Consider the following 17,326-nt stretch of genomic DNA (forward strand, 5'->3'; position numbering starts at 1 on the left):
CACACCCCTGAGGATTCCCTTAACCCACACACCCCTGAGGATTCCCTTAACCTCCACACCCCTGAGGATTCCCTTAACCCACACACCCCTGAGGATTCCCTTAACCTCCACACCCCTGAGGATTCCCTTAACCCACACACCCCTGAGGATCCCTTTGACCTCCACACCCCTGAGGATTCCCTTAACCTCCACACCCCTGAGGATTCCCTTAACCTACACACCCCTGAGGATTCCCTTAACCTACACACCCCTGAGGATCCCTTTGACCTACACATCCCTGAGGATCCCTTTAACCTACACACCCCTGAGGATGCCTTTCACCACGATGGGCAGCGAGGTGAGCCCCCGAAGCCACTTGATGTCCTCCCAGCTGAGACCTGGATCAATGGTCTCAGCCACGTACACGGCCAGCCCGCTGTTCTGTCCAAAGTCCTTCCCTGAGGAAAACGTCAGGTCGCTGCCGGGAAAGTTTTTTAATCTAAAATGACAAAAGAAATGGAAAAATAGGCTGAGAAAGGTCCATTGTAGCCCCAAATCAATATACCTGGGATAAAACTTTGCTGTGCTGCAGGGCAGGAGCAAAAAAAGCCAGTCCCAGTGTGTCAGATCCCAGTCCTTAGCGAGTCAAAACCTTTCACTGACAAAGCATTTGATAACCAACATAAGCATTTGATCTTTAAAGTCCTTCCAACCCAAGCCTTTCTATGTTTCTGTGATGATTCTGTGCAAGGTTCTCTGGCCTAAGGCAACAGTCCTAGTTCTAGCAAAAGAAATAGGGTTTGGTTTTGCTTCTTTTTCAAATCCAGGGAATTCAGCTACTAAAGGAATAGGGGATCAGGTAGATGGGAGGAGAGAAGGAGGAAGGGAAGTTTTGTTAAGCTCCATGACTCAGGTGGATCTGCCTGAAGCCTTGCAAAGAATTCAGAATTTCCATCTGTCCAACAAGGACAACATCCAGCCAGTTCACCTTGTGCCTCTTTTGTTCATGTCCTGGTAAAATGTGGTGTGTGTGGGGGGAAAATTAGTTCATATGAAAACATTAGCTATTATTTGGGGCTTTTAGCCCCAGATCAGTCGGGTTCTAGGACACCCACGTCCCACACGAGGCTGATTGCTCTGTTCTTCAGAAGCCACACTGGGCTATTTAATACTCATATTACACATTTTAGGAAGTGCATGAGGTTTTCTGCATGGAAACTGGCTGGTTTCACTGCTGATTTCATGCCTGCAACAAGCAGCACTTCACATGGCTTTTCTGTTCAGCTCCAGGCCCAGAAGCAAAGGAGAAAGGAGCAGGCTCCCAGCAAGATCCAGCTTTTCAGCTGTTGGTTTGTGGAGGGTGGGGTACCCAGAGAAAAACAGAACCAGGGATAAGATTATATAAATAACTGTTGTTTTTCTTGGCCTGGGAAAAGCAGATCAACACTTGAATGAATGTTGCCTTACATACATTTCAGAGCACAATGGCACCTTGTTGTTGCTTTGAAACTTTGTTGAAAACCTGAAGCCAAGAAAAAGTTATCACGTAAATAAGCAAGAGCCCCGCGCTAGGAGGGTTTCACCGCCGACCCTGCAACAAAACCCAGCCCAGCATCACCCTGAAATCTGCAGAGATTAATTGGGACCTTTAGATTGCTCCAATTCCATGGGATTTCGTCCAGTTCACTCCAAACCTCGGTATGGTTTGGTCAGGTGGGGTCAAAGTGTTTCAGAAACGCTCCACCGCTTCCCTCAAGTATTTTGGGGTCATTGGACTCACACTGGGAAACTCTCTAACCCCAGGCCTTAAGATTATATCGCCCATAAAAAATAAGCTATTTAAAGAATTATTGAATTCTTTTTTAGGTAAAATGTCAGTGTGTATTGATGGTGGTGTGGCAAACACAGATTACAGCAGGATCACAATACGGGGCATGCACATCCCAGCGTGGTCCATGTTCAGCTTGGATGTACCAGGGCTTTTTTCTTTCTGCTGCTTTCCTCCTAAGATTGTACTTTATAACACAAAAATAGAGGCAGAGTTGCTCTGTCAGCCTTCATCATATCATATTTTAGCTTCAAGTACAAGTGTAAGGGGGAGAGCCAACACCCCAAGCTCTGGAGGATTTTTTGCCTGCGAGGTGGAGAATCAGACTCACTATTTTCCATAATATTCAAATAGAAGGTGAGAGAGACCTGGGGACGTGATTCTTCCTGGGTACATGTTACATATATTGCATAACACAGCAGTCTTTGGAGACATAGGAAGAGCAATTCAGTTTCATTGATAATATTCAAAAGTAGCTTTCACCCAAAAATCCAACTTCATCTGCTCCAAAGCGATTTCACCTGTCCTTTAATCATGTTTTCTTTCCATTTTTGTGTTCATTTGCGTGCTCTGAATAATCTTAACACACACCACGGCAAGCTGCAGTCATCACCAAGACCTACCTGCAAGATTCTCACAAGATTTTTATCTCCAAGTCCTGGATATCCCATCCATTAAATACTCTTCCAGCTAATACCTGCTAAAACTGCGCCAGCACTTCAGCACATCTTTATCAGCGTGCTCTGTACAGTCTACCGATTTATATCAGCAAAAGGCCAGGGAAAGCAGTGCCCTGACAACACCCTTTTAAGGTTAAAAATCTCATTTAACTCTGTTAAAATTGAATGCTTCCCAGGCCCTGCAGTGGGGAGGAACTAGAATTAGTGCTGAAGTCAACCAGGAGGCCACAAATTCTGAGACAGAGAATCGCGGGGAGTAGAAATTGCCCTCACGGAGAATTCAGAGCGATTTATAGCCACGTGTTTCTGTATTCGAGCAAAAGAAAAGTTGAAGCTGCCCGCCCCACACCCCCCATCCCACACGGGGGGTGTACCTGAGGTTTGGAGGGAGCTGGAACTTGTTGCGCACGTCGGCGAGGCGCCGGCCCAGGTAGGGCGTGTCGGCCGTGACGAAGATGCCGCTGTAGCCGGCCCGCTCCGCCCGCCTCACCAGGGACGCCGCCACCTCCCGGTCCCTGTACACGTACAGCTGCAGCCACAGCAGGCCCCCCGGCGCTGCTGCAGCCACCTCCTCGATGGAAGAGGTGGCCCAGGAGCTCAGCATCATCCCCGTCCCCACGGCCCGGCAGGCTGCGGGAATACAAAGGTGTGTTTGGGATTATCCAAAGGTGAGCTTCTCTGACCTGTGGAGCGCTTGGCTCGCCAGCAGATGTTGGTGCATGTAATTACACACTGTCTTTCCTTAATGTTAGTGCATTCCAGGGAATGCTGCATTAACAGCAGTTACTAACAGGGATGAGCTGTGAGCACTCTGTGCCTTATTCTGTGGGATTATCCACAAATTCTGGCAGCTGCTCTCCGCACGCTGTTTGGGATGATCCCTGCTCCAGCACTAGAAATCAAACATATCATAATCAAACTATGCCTAACCCATAGCAATAATTATCCTATGGGAATCCTGCTTGTAAGCCCCTAATGCCTGGGTGTCACTGGTCAGAAATTCTGGCATATGAATTTAAAAGACATATCCACACACAAAGTTCTGAATGATCTAAAAAAAAAAAAAAAAAAAAAATTAAAATAACGCATTTGAGGCTTCCAACTTTTTGCCTCCCAAAAATCGCCCTCCCCAAGGATCATTTCCAACCCAGGCTGCAGCAGCTGACCTCATGCAGATATATTTTTATGAATCTAGCACTTATTCTTTTTGGAGTAATCTGTCACTTAATATAAAATAAAGGAAAACACACCATGAAACTCCAAGATATTATAGAAAGCCTTATTTTTCTTGCTCTACCGCAGAATGCATATTTTTAATGTAAATGGAGCTCTGTTTCAAGACGTCACCTCCAGCCCATCGAGGAATTAAAAAGTGGTCTTTATGACAACATTTGATTAAATAAGGATTACAGGTCTCTTGGAGTGGAAACTTATGAACAGCTTATTCAAACAAGTTGGTCACACCCTCCCAGGGCGCTTTCCCTCGCTGGAAATACGGTAGCAACGACCCAAAACTCCTTCGTAGCCATTTCGTTCCTCCCCCTAAAATTCCTGAAAATAGTTCCCTCTTATGGTGAAGTACCAAGAAATGAGGTTTCTTTCTAAAGAACCGTGGATACCAAATGCCCAAAGTCACGCTGAAATCGGCTGGGGGGGAGGTGTCACCACAAATTCCATAAGAAGCAAATTCCCAAATCAAGTCCCTTGGGCGATGCTGAGAAACAAGGGATCCACATTCCTCTTGCTCTGTCCAACCCAAGCACATGGACGAGCAGGAAGGTTGATAACCCAGCAATTGCAAAACCCTCAGATCAGATAAGGGAGAAATGTAAATGTTATGGTTCAATCCGCCTTTAGGTATCCAGTTATTCCCATTCTTCCTCTCCTTCTCAACTCTACCTCCGTGGCCCTACGGACGCGAGAGCGGTTGCAAAAGCAAAAATTAAATATTTCTTGTGAAGGGAAGATTTAAAACATGATATTTCACCATATCCTTTCAACTTAGGCAGCAATGGAGAAAATAATGCTTTGCTCTTTTATAAGATCAGATTGAAGCAGTTCGGTTCAACCAGAGTTCAGCCATCCCAAATGGGGGAATGGCATTTTCATGCAAGCACACTCACAAAATTCCCCTCATCTCTCCTGCAGAGTTCACAGCTCTCTGGTGAAGCACCAGCTCAACATCCATATTTTAGATCTGCTCAGGCCAATCCGAAGGTCACACACAAAATTTTTCGAAGTTTTCAAAATTCCAAGTTCCAGTTTTGGTTGATCTGTGCTTCACCTTGATCATTCTAAAACTTACTTTGACAATTTTCTAGACTTCCAAAACCAAGAGATACAGAGTCCTGAAGCGTTGCCAGGTTTGGGCTTGGCTTTTTTCTACCTCAAATTAGGTTTTGCTAAAAATACACTCCCACTTCTCGCACATTTAGCTGCAGTTGAAGCAAACAGAAGCAATTCATTTCCTCCAACAACCGTATTTCCCACTTCAGTTTTGGGGTGCTGCAAATACCTCTGTTTGTTGTTACAAACCAGTACTGGTAGAGCCATATTCCCACAGGACGCTCTTGCTGCAATATGTGACATTTGCCAGAGTTTAAACATCAGCTCTTTTGTAAACCAGCCTTTCCTCATGCCTTTTCAGACTGCTTTTAGTTTGCTTTTCTGTTTTCCTCAGGTCTTCTTTTAATCCTGAGCGTTGCCCAGAGCAAACGTTCACTCCTGTACACCCTGCAAGCTCCTGGTGGGATCCATGACAGCACAGAGAGAATTAGCCACACACAGAAGGCTGGGGAAGTTCATAGAATCACAGAATGGTAAAGAATCTTTCCCTAATATCTGATCCAAACCTCACCCCAGTGTGAAGCCATTTCCCCTTGTCCTGTTCCTCCAGGCTCTTGTCCCAAGTCCCTCTCCGGCTCTCTTGGAGCCCCTTTAGGCACTGGAAGGGGCTCTAAGGTTTCCCTGGAGCCTTTTCTCCAGGCTGAACCACTCCAACTCTCCCAGCCTGTCTCCAGAGCAGAGGTGCTCCAGCCATCAGATTGTGGTGGGGTGCCCAAGAAAGGGATTTTCACAACCTTTTCCTCACAGCTGCCTTGAGCAGGCACAGGTTTGTCAGCCCCACTGTGACCTGCTTGTACTTAGAGCCCAGGGAGGCCAGGAGCAAGGACACACCTTCTTCACCAGGGAACACCAACCTTGATAAAACGGGACTTTCCTCATCCTTGGGGAACTCAACCGAAGTATTTTACACAGCAACAAATCAAGGCTGACCCTGGGACAGGACCCACTTGGGAGTTCCAGTGGAGAACAGAGCAGTGACCTTGCTTAGCCCTTTTTCATCCTGAAACCTGTCTCCCCATCTGGTGAGACATCACTTCATTACATGGTTTGGGAAGGGTATGGAATTTGTCCCTGTGGGCAACTCAGAGGCAACGTACTCCAGGGGAGACACTGGAGAGGAGCCCCCTTCAAAGGTGCATATTTTGTCAGGATTACCTTGTATGGGAATGGGAATTTGCTTTTTTCCCCTCCAGATGGGCAAATTCCCCTCATTTCCCTTTTAGGGGCATCTCCCAAGCCCAGCAGCCACACTGCTCCCCTGCAGTCATTCTTCCCCGAATCCACCAGTGAATCCACTGCCCCCAAGTTAAGGGCCAGAGGACATTCCTTGGGATCAACACGCTGTCCTTTTGGCATGGTGGAGTTTCTCGGGAACAGCAGCCGGGTTCTTGGAGCTGCATCTCCTGAGAAACAGAGTTGTTTAAGGTACTTCACGTTGCTCTCCTGACAAACCACTCTTGGCTAAGATGCCCTGCCTTCCCTCGCCCCGCCCTCCCAAATCCCCGCGTGCAAGTTGTGCCGCCCGTCATCTTGTTGCCCCAGCGGATTCTGTCAGCTGTGGGGGAAGGCTGCAGGCTCCAGGGAAGGAGACACGTGGCCCAAAGGGATCTGGCAGGGCTGTCATGCCAGGCTGCCTGTGTGCACACGCAGCACAAAGTCCCCTGGCCATGACAGTCTCCAGGGTCAACCCGGGCCAGGTCAGCCCAGGCCATGTTGTCCCAGGGGAATATTGTCCTCTGGAGCAGCCACACCTCAAAATTAACCTCTGTTTTTTGATCAATACATAGATAACAGGTTAAAGATAAGTACAAAATCCTGCTGTTTTCACTGTGGCTGAGCACAACAAGGAATAGATCACCAAATCCCTCCTTCCCAGTCACTGGCGAGCACAAGGAACCTTCCAGGAGTGAACAGAAAGCACGGTAGCAGCCTGTTAAGAGCCAAAGGAACACAGGTGTTGCTCCCTGTCTAATGGAAGTGACAGAGCTGCCAGTAACTCAGCTAAAACAGGGGGGGAAAAAGCTTTCCAGTCAATATTGCTGTTCTCCATTTGGCAAAGCAAACGGTGCAGTCACGTCACAGGTGGTGGTGAAACCCTTCCTGCGTCAGCAGCAGCTCGGAGAGAGGTTTGAGGGCGGTCACAGAGGGCAAACAAAAAACTCTGAGCCGCTGCCATGCACAGTTTTCCAAAAGAAAATTGGGTTATCAGCCTGATTTTCAGCCAGTCAGGGAGAAGTCAAGTCTTGCAGTGCTGCTTTGGGGTGAAAACGCAGGAATAGAAGGTAGCAGGTCAGTAAGAGCTTTATGGAACAAGCAGGAATATAAACAGAAATGTCAGTAAAATAATGCTACAGATCTGTTTATAATCAATTAAAGGCTGCAAAAAATTGCCAGTTCTTGCTAAGGAGCTGGATGGTGCCTGAGATTTTGTGTCAGGGTACTTGAGGTGGGTGCTGTGGACACAGGGAGCACGTTGGTTTGCAAGCACAGCGTGGAGTCGGGATGGCAAAGGGATGTCCTGGCATGGAGGAACAGCGAGTCCCCCGATGGACAGGCAAGAAAAATCCCTCAGAATCAGAAGGGTTCTGTTGAAAAGTGTTTAGAGAATAACCTTTTGCTCTTTAATGGTGGCTAAGATTATTCATCCAATTTGGCAAATATTTTTAGTTAAAGAGGTTGAAATTGGAGTGGGGAGGATGAGAAAAAAAAAAAATCACCTAAGTCAAAATGTCATGTGTTGATCTTTTCAAAATGGAAATGTTTTCTCCTGAGCTAACACTTTTGTTTCAAAACAGAGCTATGGCTAAAAGCATCAGCCAGTAGGAAAATGAAATAAAACATTGTGTTTTGGATCAAATGAAACATTTCAGTTAATCCAAAACAATTTTCCTCCCAATTTTTCAGTTTCTACTGAACAGAAAATCCATTCTTTGGAAAACTGCCCTATATACTGATGAGCTACAACTAAAATGCCAGGGAATATACTTGAAGGAAGACCTGGAAGAACTGGGACAAGTGCCAAGGTGTGTGAAATTGTTTCAAGGACAAGCAAGCTTTCTCTCTAAGGAAGGACTCCTGGCATTTAGACATGTCAAAGAAAACTGAGGAGTAACATTATTACAGCCTGCATGGGCATTTTTTAAAAAAATTATTTATTTATTTTTAATTCTAGCTAACAGAAATATAAGTAAACCCAATACTTGGATTTGAGGCTGTACAAGTTTTGACCATGATTGACCCCACTCAGAGTGAGGTCAGTTAACCTTTGGAATAACTTCCATTGTGTTGGCTGGCCTGTCACCAGCAACTTTTAAAATTGCAACTGGAAGTTTTTCCTTAAAAGATCCTTTGCTAACGAAGCAGAACTGTCAGTGAAGGGTGTTTAAGGCCCTGTCTTGGGAAGGTGCAGCTGAATCAGTGCAGGAGAGCATCCCTGGGGGAGCAGCAGCCCCCAAAAGCCTGGCAAGCCCCAAAGTGAGGGGTTGTGAGGTTGAAGGGAACCTTTAAGCCAAAGTTGCACTTTACTGAGCTAATTCCTGTCATCTTATAAGGTCAAACCAAGAGCCTGGCACTGAATGCCCCGCCCCACCTCTAACAGCACAAAACCAAAGCCATATTTTCCTCTCCCCCAAACACCAATGCAATACAGAGGGTGTGATTTTAATTATGCTCTCCTCTGAAAGCAATGAAAAACTCCCCAGCTCCAATGGATGTGTTTACTGGATCACATATTCCAACCAGTGCCAGTACACTGAGCTCCCCCAGCTCGAAAACCCAAGGACATTAAATGCAATAATCATGTGTTAAAAGTTTGAAAAGTACACAAAAGTAAGTGCACAAAAATCAGGAAATTCCAGAATTAAGTTATTACCACAACCATAACTCAGCCCTGGTACTCAGCCTTACTGTACCCCTTGACTTGGCATGCCATTATGGATTTATGCCTTAAAATGTGGCCAGGATGCAGAATCAGTGGGAATTTTTGCTAAGAAACATCCTGAGGTTTGTGTGTTTCAGATCTTGCCCTCCTCATCGCATTAATATGCTCGCACTTAACAGTTTAACGCTTCAGAGTTTCCTCCCAGCATAACCCGGCCCGGAGTTAATCCACGGGAGCTGCCAAAGGACAGGACAACACCAAGGCTCCCACCGGCCCTTCCCAAACCCATTCGAGGTGTTGGAGCTCCATCGCGTGGAAAGCGCCGGCACCTACAGCCATAACAGCACTGGCTTCCAGTAAATCTCTGGGGAAGGGAAAAAAGAGCGGCCCCAAACACGGTATAAAATTAGAGAAATATTATTTTACAGAGATGGCTGCTGGAGTTGTGCTGCGACCCTGATGCAGCTTCTTACTGAGAACTGAGACCAGCTCCCACTGCAGGGATGGTCCTCAGACTCCCTTCACATTGGTTCTTGCTGCATTGGGCATGGAAACACTGTTGGAGGAATAACTCAACCACGCAGGGGATTTATTTTTTTTTCAAATATCACTTATTTAAGTTTTGTATCCTGTTTCATTCGGTGCTGGGGCACTGAAATGCACAGCCCAAACCTCTTCCTCAGTTTTCATGTCATTCTGCAGCTTGGGTGAAAGGAGTAGGAAACAAGTTTGCCACCTCAGTTCTGGTTAATGCCCCATTTCTCACAGCCTTTTAGGTGCAGTCTCTGTGCTGGCAACATCTCTGGGCAGCTTCTAGCCCAGAGGGGCCCTTATCTCCCTGGGATGCTCTCTCTTCAAAGCAAGGATTTTTCCCAGGCAAGCAAAGGCTTCTGAATTTCCAGAAACAATTCTCTAAGAGGAAGACTGGTGCTGCGATGATATACATTCTATAAATATAACTATATATATATAGGTAGATACAGTTTTCAATGTTACACGTGACAAGCGTAACACTTGTAAACTCCTGTTTCACGGGGAGGGAACAGGGCTCGAACAAAGCAAACAGCGGAAAACAACCCAAAAACCAACCAGCAGTAGCTCGAGTCCACCCCGGAGCAAGAAACCAAGGTGGGATCCGTGGCCAGGATGATTTTGTCCGTGCCCACCCCGCCGTGGGGGCAGTCTGTGCGCTCACCTCTGGCAGTGGCCGTCTCCCCGTCGGGGTGAGCCATGCGCTGCATCGCGGTGGCGGCCACGCACACGGGCACAGACACCCGCTGCCCCAGCACCGAGGTGGACACGTCCATCTCCGACACATCCCTCAGCACCCGCGGGTACAGCTTCCACCTGGCACGGGGGGCAAAGGGAGAGCGTTAAAGGAGGCCTGAGGCACCGGGGATATTTACAGTTCCGAGCGGACAAGGGCAGGTTTTCCTGCTGTCGCACGGTGGGAGCTGTGCTGGGGCTGGAGCAGGACCCCTCTGTGTCACCCAGAGCTGCAAACTAAACCACACTGAACCCGAAATCACCCTCTGCTGCAGCTTTCAACAGCACAACATCCACACCTTTAGGAACGGGGCTGCATTCCTGGGGACGCCTGTGAAACGGGACTTTTCCCCGCCATCCAAGCGATGTCACAGCACTGCCACCGTCACCAGAAGCCACAAGAGGGGGTGCGATAGCAGGGGCTGCCCCTCACACGGGCCAAAGCCTCTCTGCAAGCACCAGCCTCCCACTGAGGCCTCCCTCCCTCCGAAAGGGCTCCGATGGCCACTGGATTTCAATAACAGAAAAGAATTAAAAGCTTAAGCTCTGGTACTGCTGAACCTGACTAACTGCTCTGACTGAAAATATTGTAATTCTCAGCATGGAGAGAGAACCAGAGCCATTGTAACCCTCCAACAGCAAGGAGGGGTGAGTTTGAGCTTGCATATTAAACTGGCAAGTCAGTGAAAAAGAGACAAAGTCTTGTGTATTTTGTAGAAAGATCGAGAGACTTTTCCCTGAGGAGCCTGGGACAGAGCCAGGATGAGACCCACCGTCCTGAAGCCCTGGAGCACAGGGCCCTGCCAACTCTCCAGGAAACACTCCCCAGGGAGGAGATGGACAGTTGTGATGCTTGGAAGGAGCTGTGTGGCCACGGGGAGTCAGCTGTGCTGCTCAGTGCCAAGACACACACGGTAAGTGTGTCCTCGGACTTGTTTTCATGCCATTGTATCAGTCTGTTATTTTTCAGGGGAGGATGGGTTGAGGGTGGGACAAAGAAAATATGACTTTTTTTCCCTCCTCCTTTCTTCCTAATCCTCATTCTGAAGGATTCCACTCAGCTCTAAGGCAAAAATCCTTTCATAACCTTGCTCATGTAGACAGTCAGAAGCATAAAGGATGTGGAGCATCTCCTCTTCCCCAGCCTCCTGGTTTCTCCTCCTTACCTGGTACGAGCCACTGCCACCTCCAAGCCCACCTGTGAGGCTCAGTCCTGAGGCACAACATTCCTGGAGTGCTTTTAGCTGGGAAAAGGAAGAGAAGGAGCAAAAATCCTCCCAGCAGTGTGTGCAAAGAAAATGATGCAGTTCCAGGCAGCGATACCTCTCCATCAACACCCTGACTATGTACTGGGTCCCACGAAAATACCAACATCACTACTTCTTTTAATAAAATCTTATCTTCCCATGGAAACATGGGTGTCTGATGGACACTCAAAGCCAGGCATTTTCTAGACAAGCCCCTAACAGCAGCAAGGCAAACCCACAAGCAGTATTTATTTCCCAGTCGCCAGAGCACATGTTCATTCAGCTGCCACACACCACCTGCTTCCTCCAGGTTTTTCAGCGAAAACATTTCCTGGATATTTTGTAATAAGCTTGGATTTTTCTTTTAAATTCATCATCTCCTCATCACCCACATCTTTTTCCAGCCAAGTCCATTCTCATGTGCTGCAATCAGCAACAGAGAGAGCACATCCTTCTTCCCAGCTGGAAGTAGGAGATGCCACAGTGGGGAAGGCAGCAAGCACTGCTGCTTTAGGCAACTTCAGCTAGAAGCTGTTTTGAGGGAAGGATTAAAGAGAAGGAGGGGGATTAATCTTTTGGGGATTTTTCCTTTTTTTCTCCAAGCTAAAAAAATTTCCAATTTCAAATTGTCTTGCAGAGGGGTAAGAGGGAAGCTCTCACTGCTTTCAGCTGTGAAAAACGTTGACGTTTTCAAACTGCAACACATTTTCAAGCAGCTCTTCTTGTTTCCCTTCGGAGCTCATCCCAAATAATCCCCTTGTGCTGCAGGGCTCTTTGGGAAAGGACTCACAGCTCAGAAAGTCTCCATCCCAACCCGATTTGCTGCCTTAATCTCCCCCTACAGCTCCACTTCCATCAGAAGGGGCAGGGGCTGGTGCTGTGCCAGGCAAACCAGGAGCTGCTTTTCCTTGAGGGAAAGCAATCTTCCCTCCCAGGGTGTCTTTCCATCCGCACTCTTTTCGCAGGGCTCTGAACCCGAGGTGAAAGACACGGCAGCCTTGCTTTTCTAACCAATATTTCAATTCCTTATGTGCCCATTTTAGTGCCTTTCGTTGCTACGAGGTTTGCAGAAAACCCACATCGGTGCTGTCACTGATGAAGCAGCAGCTGCTGTTCCTTGCACAGGACAAAACAAGGCAGCTCCTCCAGAGGCCGCCGGGGATTCCTCGGATTAGCAGGAGCCTGTTCCTGGACACACCGGTGTCAACAACAGGGAGTAACATCTGCTCTGACAGCCCAAATCATCCTGCCTGCCCTCAGTGCCTTGGCTTGAGAACCAGGAACAAAAAAAATACTCATCTGGCCTTGGCAGGACCACACTGATGTCAACACAAGAGTTCCCTTTCTTCCCTCAGTCCCAGAGGAACTGGAAGCTGGCAGAGAGTGGCCATACCTGGTTTTAACCTCACCTTAAACACTGACCTTGTGGAGACAGTTTATACTCTGGCATCTGATTACACAAAGTACTTGAAGCTCCCGAGCTGTCAAAAAGCCAAGACGTTCATTTTATAACCTAACGAGTATGAATTGTGCTGCTCCAAAAATTCCATGCAGTATTCCAAAGGTATTGTGGGATCTAAGCTTACTCCTTAATAATAATTATATTAGTCCTTAATAACAATCTATTTATTCCTCCATCCTGTAGTGGTACTATGTATCTATAAATATTTCAATAAACATTTTGAATCAGGCTGAACCTGCAGCCGAGCTTCTGACAGGGGAGATCGATGGGAAATGAAGCTGAACTTACTCATATCTCTCAGAAAATCACCTTACTTTGTGATCTCTGTGACTCGGGGGTCTAAAGTCCAACTTACTTTATATTGACCTACAAGCTGCACTTGGGAATAGGCAGAAAAAACCCGCTCAGAGACACAGCAGGGCTGTGTGAGGAGCAGAGTGAGCAGCTGTCCTGCATCCATAAGGGGTAGGCCACGCTCCTCCTGACAGCATCCAAGGGAAAAAGACAGATTTGACACGTTGTCCATGTCAAACAGGACTTTGAAATCAAAATATTATGAAGCCTTTATAGCAGTTTCTACCTTTTAGAGATGGGTTGCAAACGCAGTGTCATGACTGTTGATGGCAGCTTCCCATATAGTAAGAAAATAGGATTTTTTTTATCACAGGAATCAATCCCTGCAGTGGGAAGCAGCTTCAGATCCCTTATCTCACCTCCACCATCCAACTCTGCTAATGCCAACACAGTAAGGGACATACCCAGCTCTTTGTTAGCCTGTCTCTGGGAGGTTTAGACCCAGTTTAATCACTATTAGCTCCTGCAGTCACAAGTAAAACGTTCACTACTCTGACAGTTTATGGCCTCCCAATCCTTCCTTCGAGTGTCCTTTCCTTAATGTCTCATTTTGGTTTTACGAGGGCAGAGCATCTGGAAGCATCAAGAAAGATAAAATAAAACTCAGGTGAGCACTGCTACCCCCCTTCCTGCTCCTAGTTACCCCTCAGGGCAATCCTTTGGCTTGTGTTTGAGCAGGCAAATTCCAGCCTGGGATGATGGCTTCTGCAGGAGCAAGCCATGAAGAAGTGGTCACAGTAGAGGTGAGTTTTCTTCTCTTGACATTATAAGGCTTTTCACTCTGTGTCCTTAAAATGAAGGTTCTGAGCCCATTCCTGCCATCTGGCCTTTGAGATCCTGCTAAACTATCACTGCATTTCCTACAGCCTTCAGCTCGTATGGGATTTCCAGCTGAGCTGCTCACAGCCTATGGAAAAGCAACTGGAGCAGCGAGAAGAATTGCTGCTCTAAGCAGGAGAGCAGAGTGGGGAAGGAGAAAGACTGAAGATAAATCAGAAAAATCTTGGTTTGGTTTGTTAGACTCAGGAGGATTAAAGACAAAGCCTTTAGAGATTAGCAAAGGCAAGTGCAGGGGTTAAATGTCTGCACCAACACAGCACCCCAAGGCAAGGGACATCAGCAGCTGTCCCAGCAGCTCACTGGCTGATTAAACATTGGAGCTGAAGGGTCTAGAGAATTTCTGGTAAAAAAAAGAACCAAAATGCAGGGAGAGCTAAAAAGGTGCTAATGGATTTTAGGGATGGATTTTTGACAGAAAGTGTTGGGTGGAGGAGTGAGAGGGGAGAGACAATGGTTCTGAAAATCAGTGATTTGAGACTCTTCTTGCTAAAAAAAAAAAAAAAAAAAAAAAAAGAAGCAGAAAAACTGAGTTTTGTTCACATGGAAAAATCTAAAATTGCACCACAGGCAGTACTAAAGCAGAACTCACACCCCCTACCTCCCACCCCAGCCTTCAATCACCCTCCTACCTGGAAAAGGCTGCCATGTTATCTGCCAGCGTTTCCTGGTCATCGGCCCCGGAGCGGTAATAATCGTACACGGATTTGGGGAGGAAGGTTTTAGCATACTCCTCAAAATCACCAATGCACACTGGCTTTCCAGACATGGCTGCAGATGCCACGGGGTCAGTTTATTGCCACTTCCCTCTCTTTTAAGCTCTGGGGTTTTGTCTGTAAATCATTAATACGGGACCTCATCAGGATTCAATTTACCTACATTTCAAAGAAAAAGAAAAATAAATACACCAACTTCTTGTGTCACGTTGGACTTCAGCACTGTGTTTTATTCCATGTGGTCAAGGCCAACCTGGAATAGAATGGAAAAAAGTACAGTAAAAATTAAAAAAGAATAAGCAAAGAAAGAAATATGTAGTTAAACCTGCAATAACAGGAGCGTACGGTCCCTCACGGACACGTTTATCATCCAAAACATCCATGAGATAAACCTGAAAGTTTTTTTACACCCAAAAAGCAAGACCTTGGTTTAGGTGATTTCTAAATTTGTTAAAGATTTCTTGATCGAATCCTGACTTAAATTTTAACAAACAGACATGGTTTGCAACAGGGTTATGGCAGCTGTTTGTCAAGAGAAACTTCCAAGTGCGTGCATAATTCAGTTTTCCAGCTGTGGGCTGCAAATTAATATCAGTATCCACACAAATACAGCACGAGGCCTTTACCCAGAGATGAGTGTCAGGAAGAACTGAAATGCAGACTGGTTTAACCTTGGCACTGCTCTGTGCTCCCAGCACAAAGCTGGGGACCTGCCTGCTTGCATTCATTTAAAGTTTGCATTCATTTAAATCTGTGCTAAAAAGGGGTGTTTATCCCGGAGCACGAGACAGTGGCACAACAGCTGAACATTTTAATACGTGCAGATGTATTCCACCTTAGTGAATTGAAAAGCTTTTAATGTTGGATTGTTGCAAAAGTTTCTGAAGTCCCCAAACATGGAATTTAATGCCAACTTCTCCCCAACACATGCAGCTTCCCGCCAAGTAATTGGCTCCTTGTTTTAATGAATCTCTCTCTGGATGAGGGTTCCTCCAGCTGCTTTAATGAGGCATCAGCTAACCTTTAACCTTGGAGCAAAGGATCAGCATCTGACTGAACCTGTGTCCTGCTGCAGGATCACAGAGATGCCAACGGTCTCCCACTGACACATAAAATATTCCATAGGGGAAGGACGAGCCAGCTGGGATTTTCTCACTCCAGTTAACTGCAGCAAAGATTAACTGGCACAGTTACTGCGGCATATAATTCAAATATTTCAGTGTTCAAGCCATCAAGACTGTTGTGCAAAGCTGTTTTATCAAGTCACATAAGCAAACACTCGTTTTGGCTTCCAAATTCCCCGTGAACACTTGTGAATTTCTCCAAAATAAAGCCAGAAAACCCCTATTTCCTGGAGTGTTTTCAGAGAGTCTCTCACACACCAATCAGAGCTGGACTGACATTTCTTTTGTCCCCTCAAAGTCCGTCAGAAGAACCAGCAGGAAATATTTGGGTATTTTTTATCCCAGCAACTCCGGCATGGGAGTCAAAACTGATGGATGTTGCAGGGACAGGGACAGTCCCTTGGCCACTCAGCACAGGCAGTGAGCAGGTGGCTGGAACAGGCCCCTGGATATCTATTTGGGGCAGTCTGGGGACTGCTGGGATGGCAGGAGGCTGGGGCATGGGGCAGAGGGCCAGTTCTCCTGGGAGGAGCTGGATAACTGTGCACAAGGAAACCAACCCAGGGCAGGTCTACAAAGAGGTTCTCAGTGCCAGTCTTGCCCCCCCAACCACACAGTGACATAAAAAGTGCCCTTATCAAGGGTGATTTTTTCACTTCCTTATGTGGCACTGACACAAATTCCCATTTGTTCCCTGTGTGTTTAAACCCGGAGTTTCCTTTCTCCTCAGGAAAGACAAAGTGAAAGCACAGAGAGGTTTTTTAGGTGTTTTCCTACTGGGAAAGGACTGAAGATGCTGGGTTAAAACAAGAAGTCCTTGCAGTGTGAGCAGCTCCCAGGAGGAGGCACACACTCCTCAGCAGCCCCATTCCCAGGAGCTGGGAGTTACCACTGGTCCAGCTCAAAATTCCAAGGTGCAGTTCAAAATTCCAAAGTAGAAACTCACGCTTTTCTACCCCTCTAGTTCAGCCATCAAAGTATCTTCATATTTCCTCTACAGAACTAGAGCTTAGGTTTGTCTGACTGTGGATAATAACTCCCAGAGCCGGATCAGATTTTGGCTGTAGGATCCCACGTGCTGTTTTCATGGAGAAAATTTCATGTTCTCGCAAAACAGAAGGAGAAGCAGCTGATGGAACAGCAAACCAACAAAACGCTCACAAGGCTTCATTTGACACCACTCCAGCTTCCACTTTACAGCAGGAGATGGATGTAAAGGAAAAGAAGCAAACCAAAGGGAATGGCAACTCCCCCAAGCCCTGCAACTGCTGTGTTCCCAGGGAAAGGCAGCTCAGGGAACTCACCTGAAGAGAATGAATCCATGTACTGGTTCCAGTTGTTCACATCATCCAAGTAGTTTGCAGTGATGATTCCTGGTAGTCCCTCCTCCCTCTGGCACAGCTGTCCCTATGGACCATTCCTTCAGCTCTGCCTGCTGTGAGACACAACCTGAGGATGGGCCATTTAGCTCTGTACCTTTATCCTGGACCACATCCTGCTGGCCTCCAAATGCCAAATTGTTGCCAAATTGTTGCCAAATTGTTGCCAAATTGTTGCCAAATTGTTGCCAAATTGTTGCCAAATTGTTGCCAAATTGTTGCCAAATT

The 17,326-nt window shown here is 46.8% G+C and overlaps 2 protein-coding genes across 2 annotated transcripts in view; both read right to left on the minus strand.

Moving 5' to 3' along the window:
* HAO1 (hydroxyacid oxidase 1) overlaps positions 1-14,754 on the minus strand; it is a 21,647-nt gene extending 6,893 nt beyond the window's left edge. The window contains exons 1-4 of the mRNA XM_017821798.1: positions 14,512-14,754; positions 9,909-10,060; positions 2,862-3,117; positions 303-478 (exon numbers count right to left, since the gene is read on the minus strand). Coding sequence (XP_017677287.1) covers positions 303-478; positions 2,862-3,117; positions 9,909-10,060; positions 14,512-14,648 — 721 coding nt within the window. The 5' untranslated portion in view covers positions 14,649-14,754. The remainder of the gene's footprint in view (positions 1-302; positions 479-2,861; positions 3,118-9,908; positions 10,061-14,511) is intronic.
* Positions 14,755-17,023: 2,269 nt separating this feature from the next.
* TMX4 (thioredoxin related transmembrane protein 4) overlaps positions 17,024-17,326 on the minus strand; it is a 19,155-nt gene continuing 18,852 nt past the window's right edge. The window contains exon 9 of the mRNA XM_017821746.1: positions 17,024-17,154. The gene's annotated coding sequence lies outside the window, so the exon portion shown is untranslated. The remainder of the gene's footprint in view (positions 17,155-17,326) is intronic.

The sequence above is a fragment of the Lepidothrix coronata genome, unplaced genomic scaffold, assembly GCF_001604755.1.
Source record: "Lepidothrix coronata isolate B3197 unplaced genomic scaffold, Lepidothrix_coronata-1.0 Scaffold92, whole genome shotgun sequence".
Classification (NCBI taxonomy): domain Eukaryota; kingdom Metazoa; phylum Chordata; class Aves; order Passeriformes; family Pipridae; genus Lepidothrix; species Lepidothrix coronata.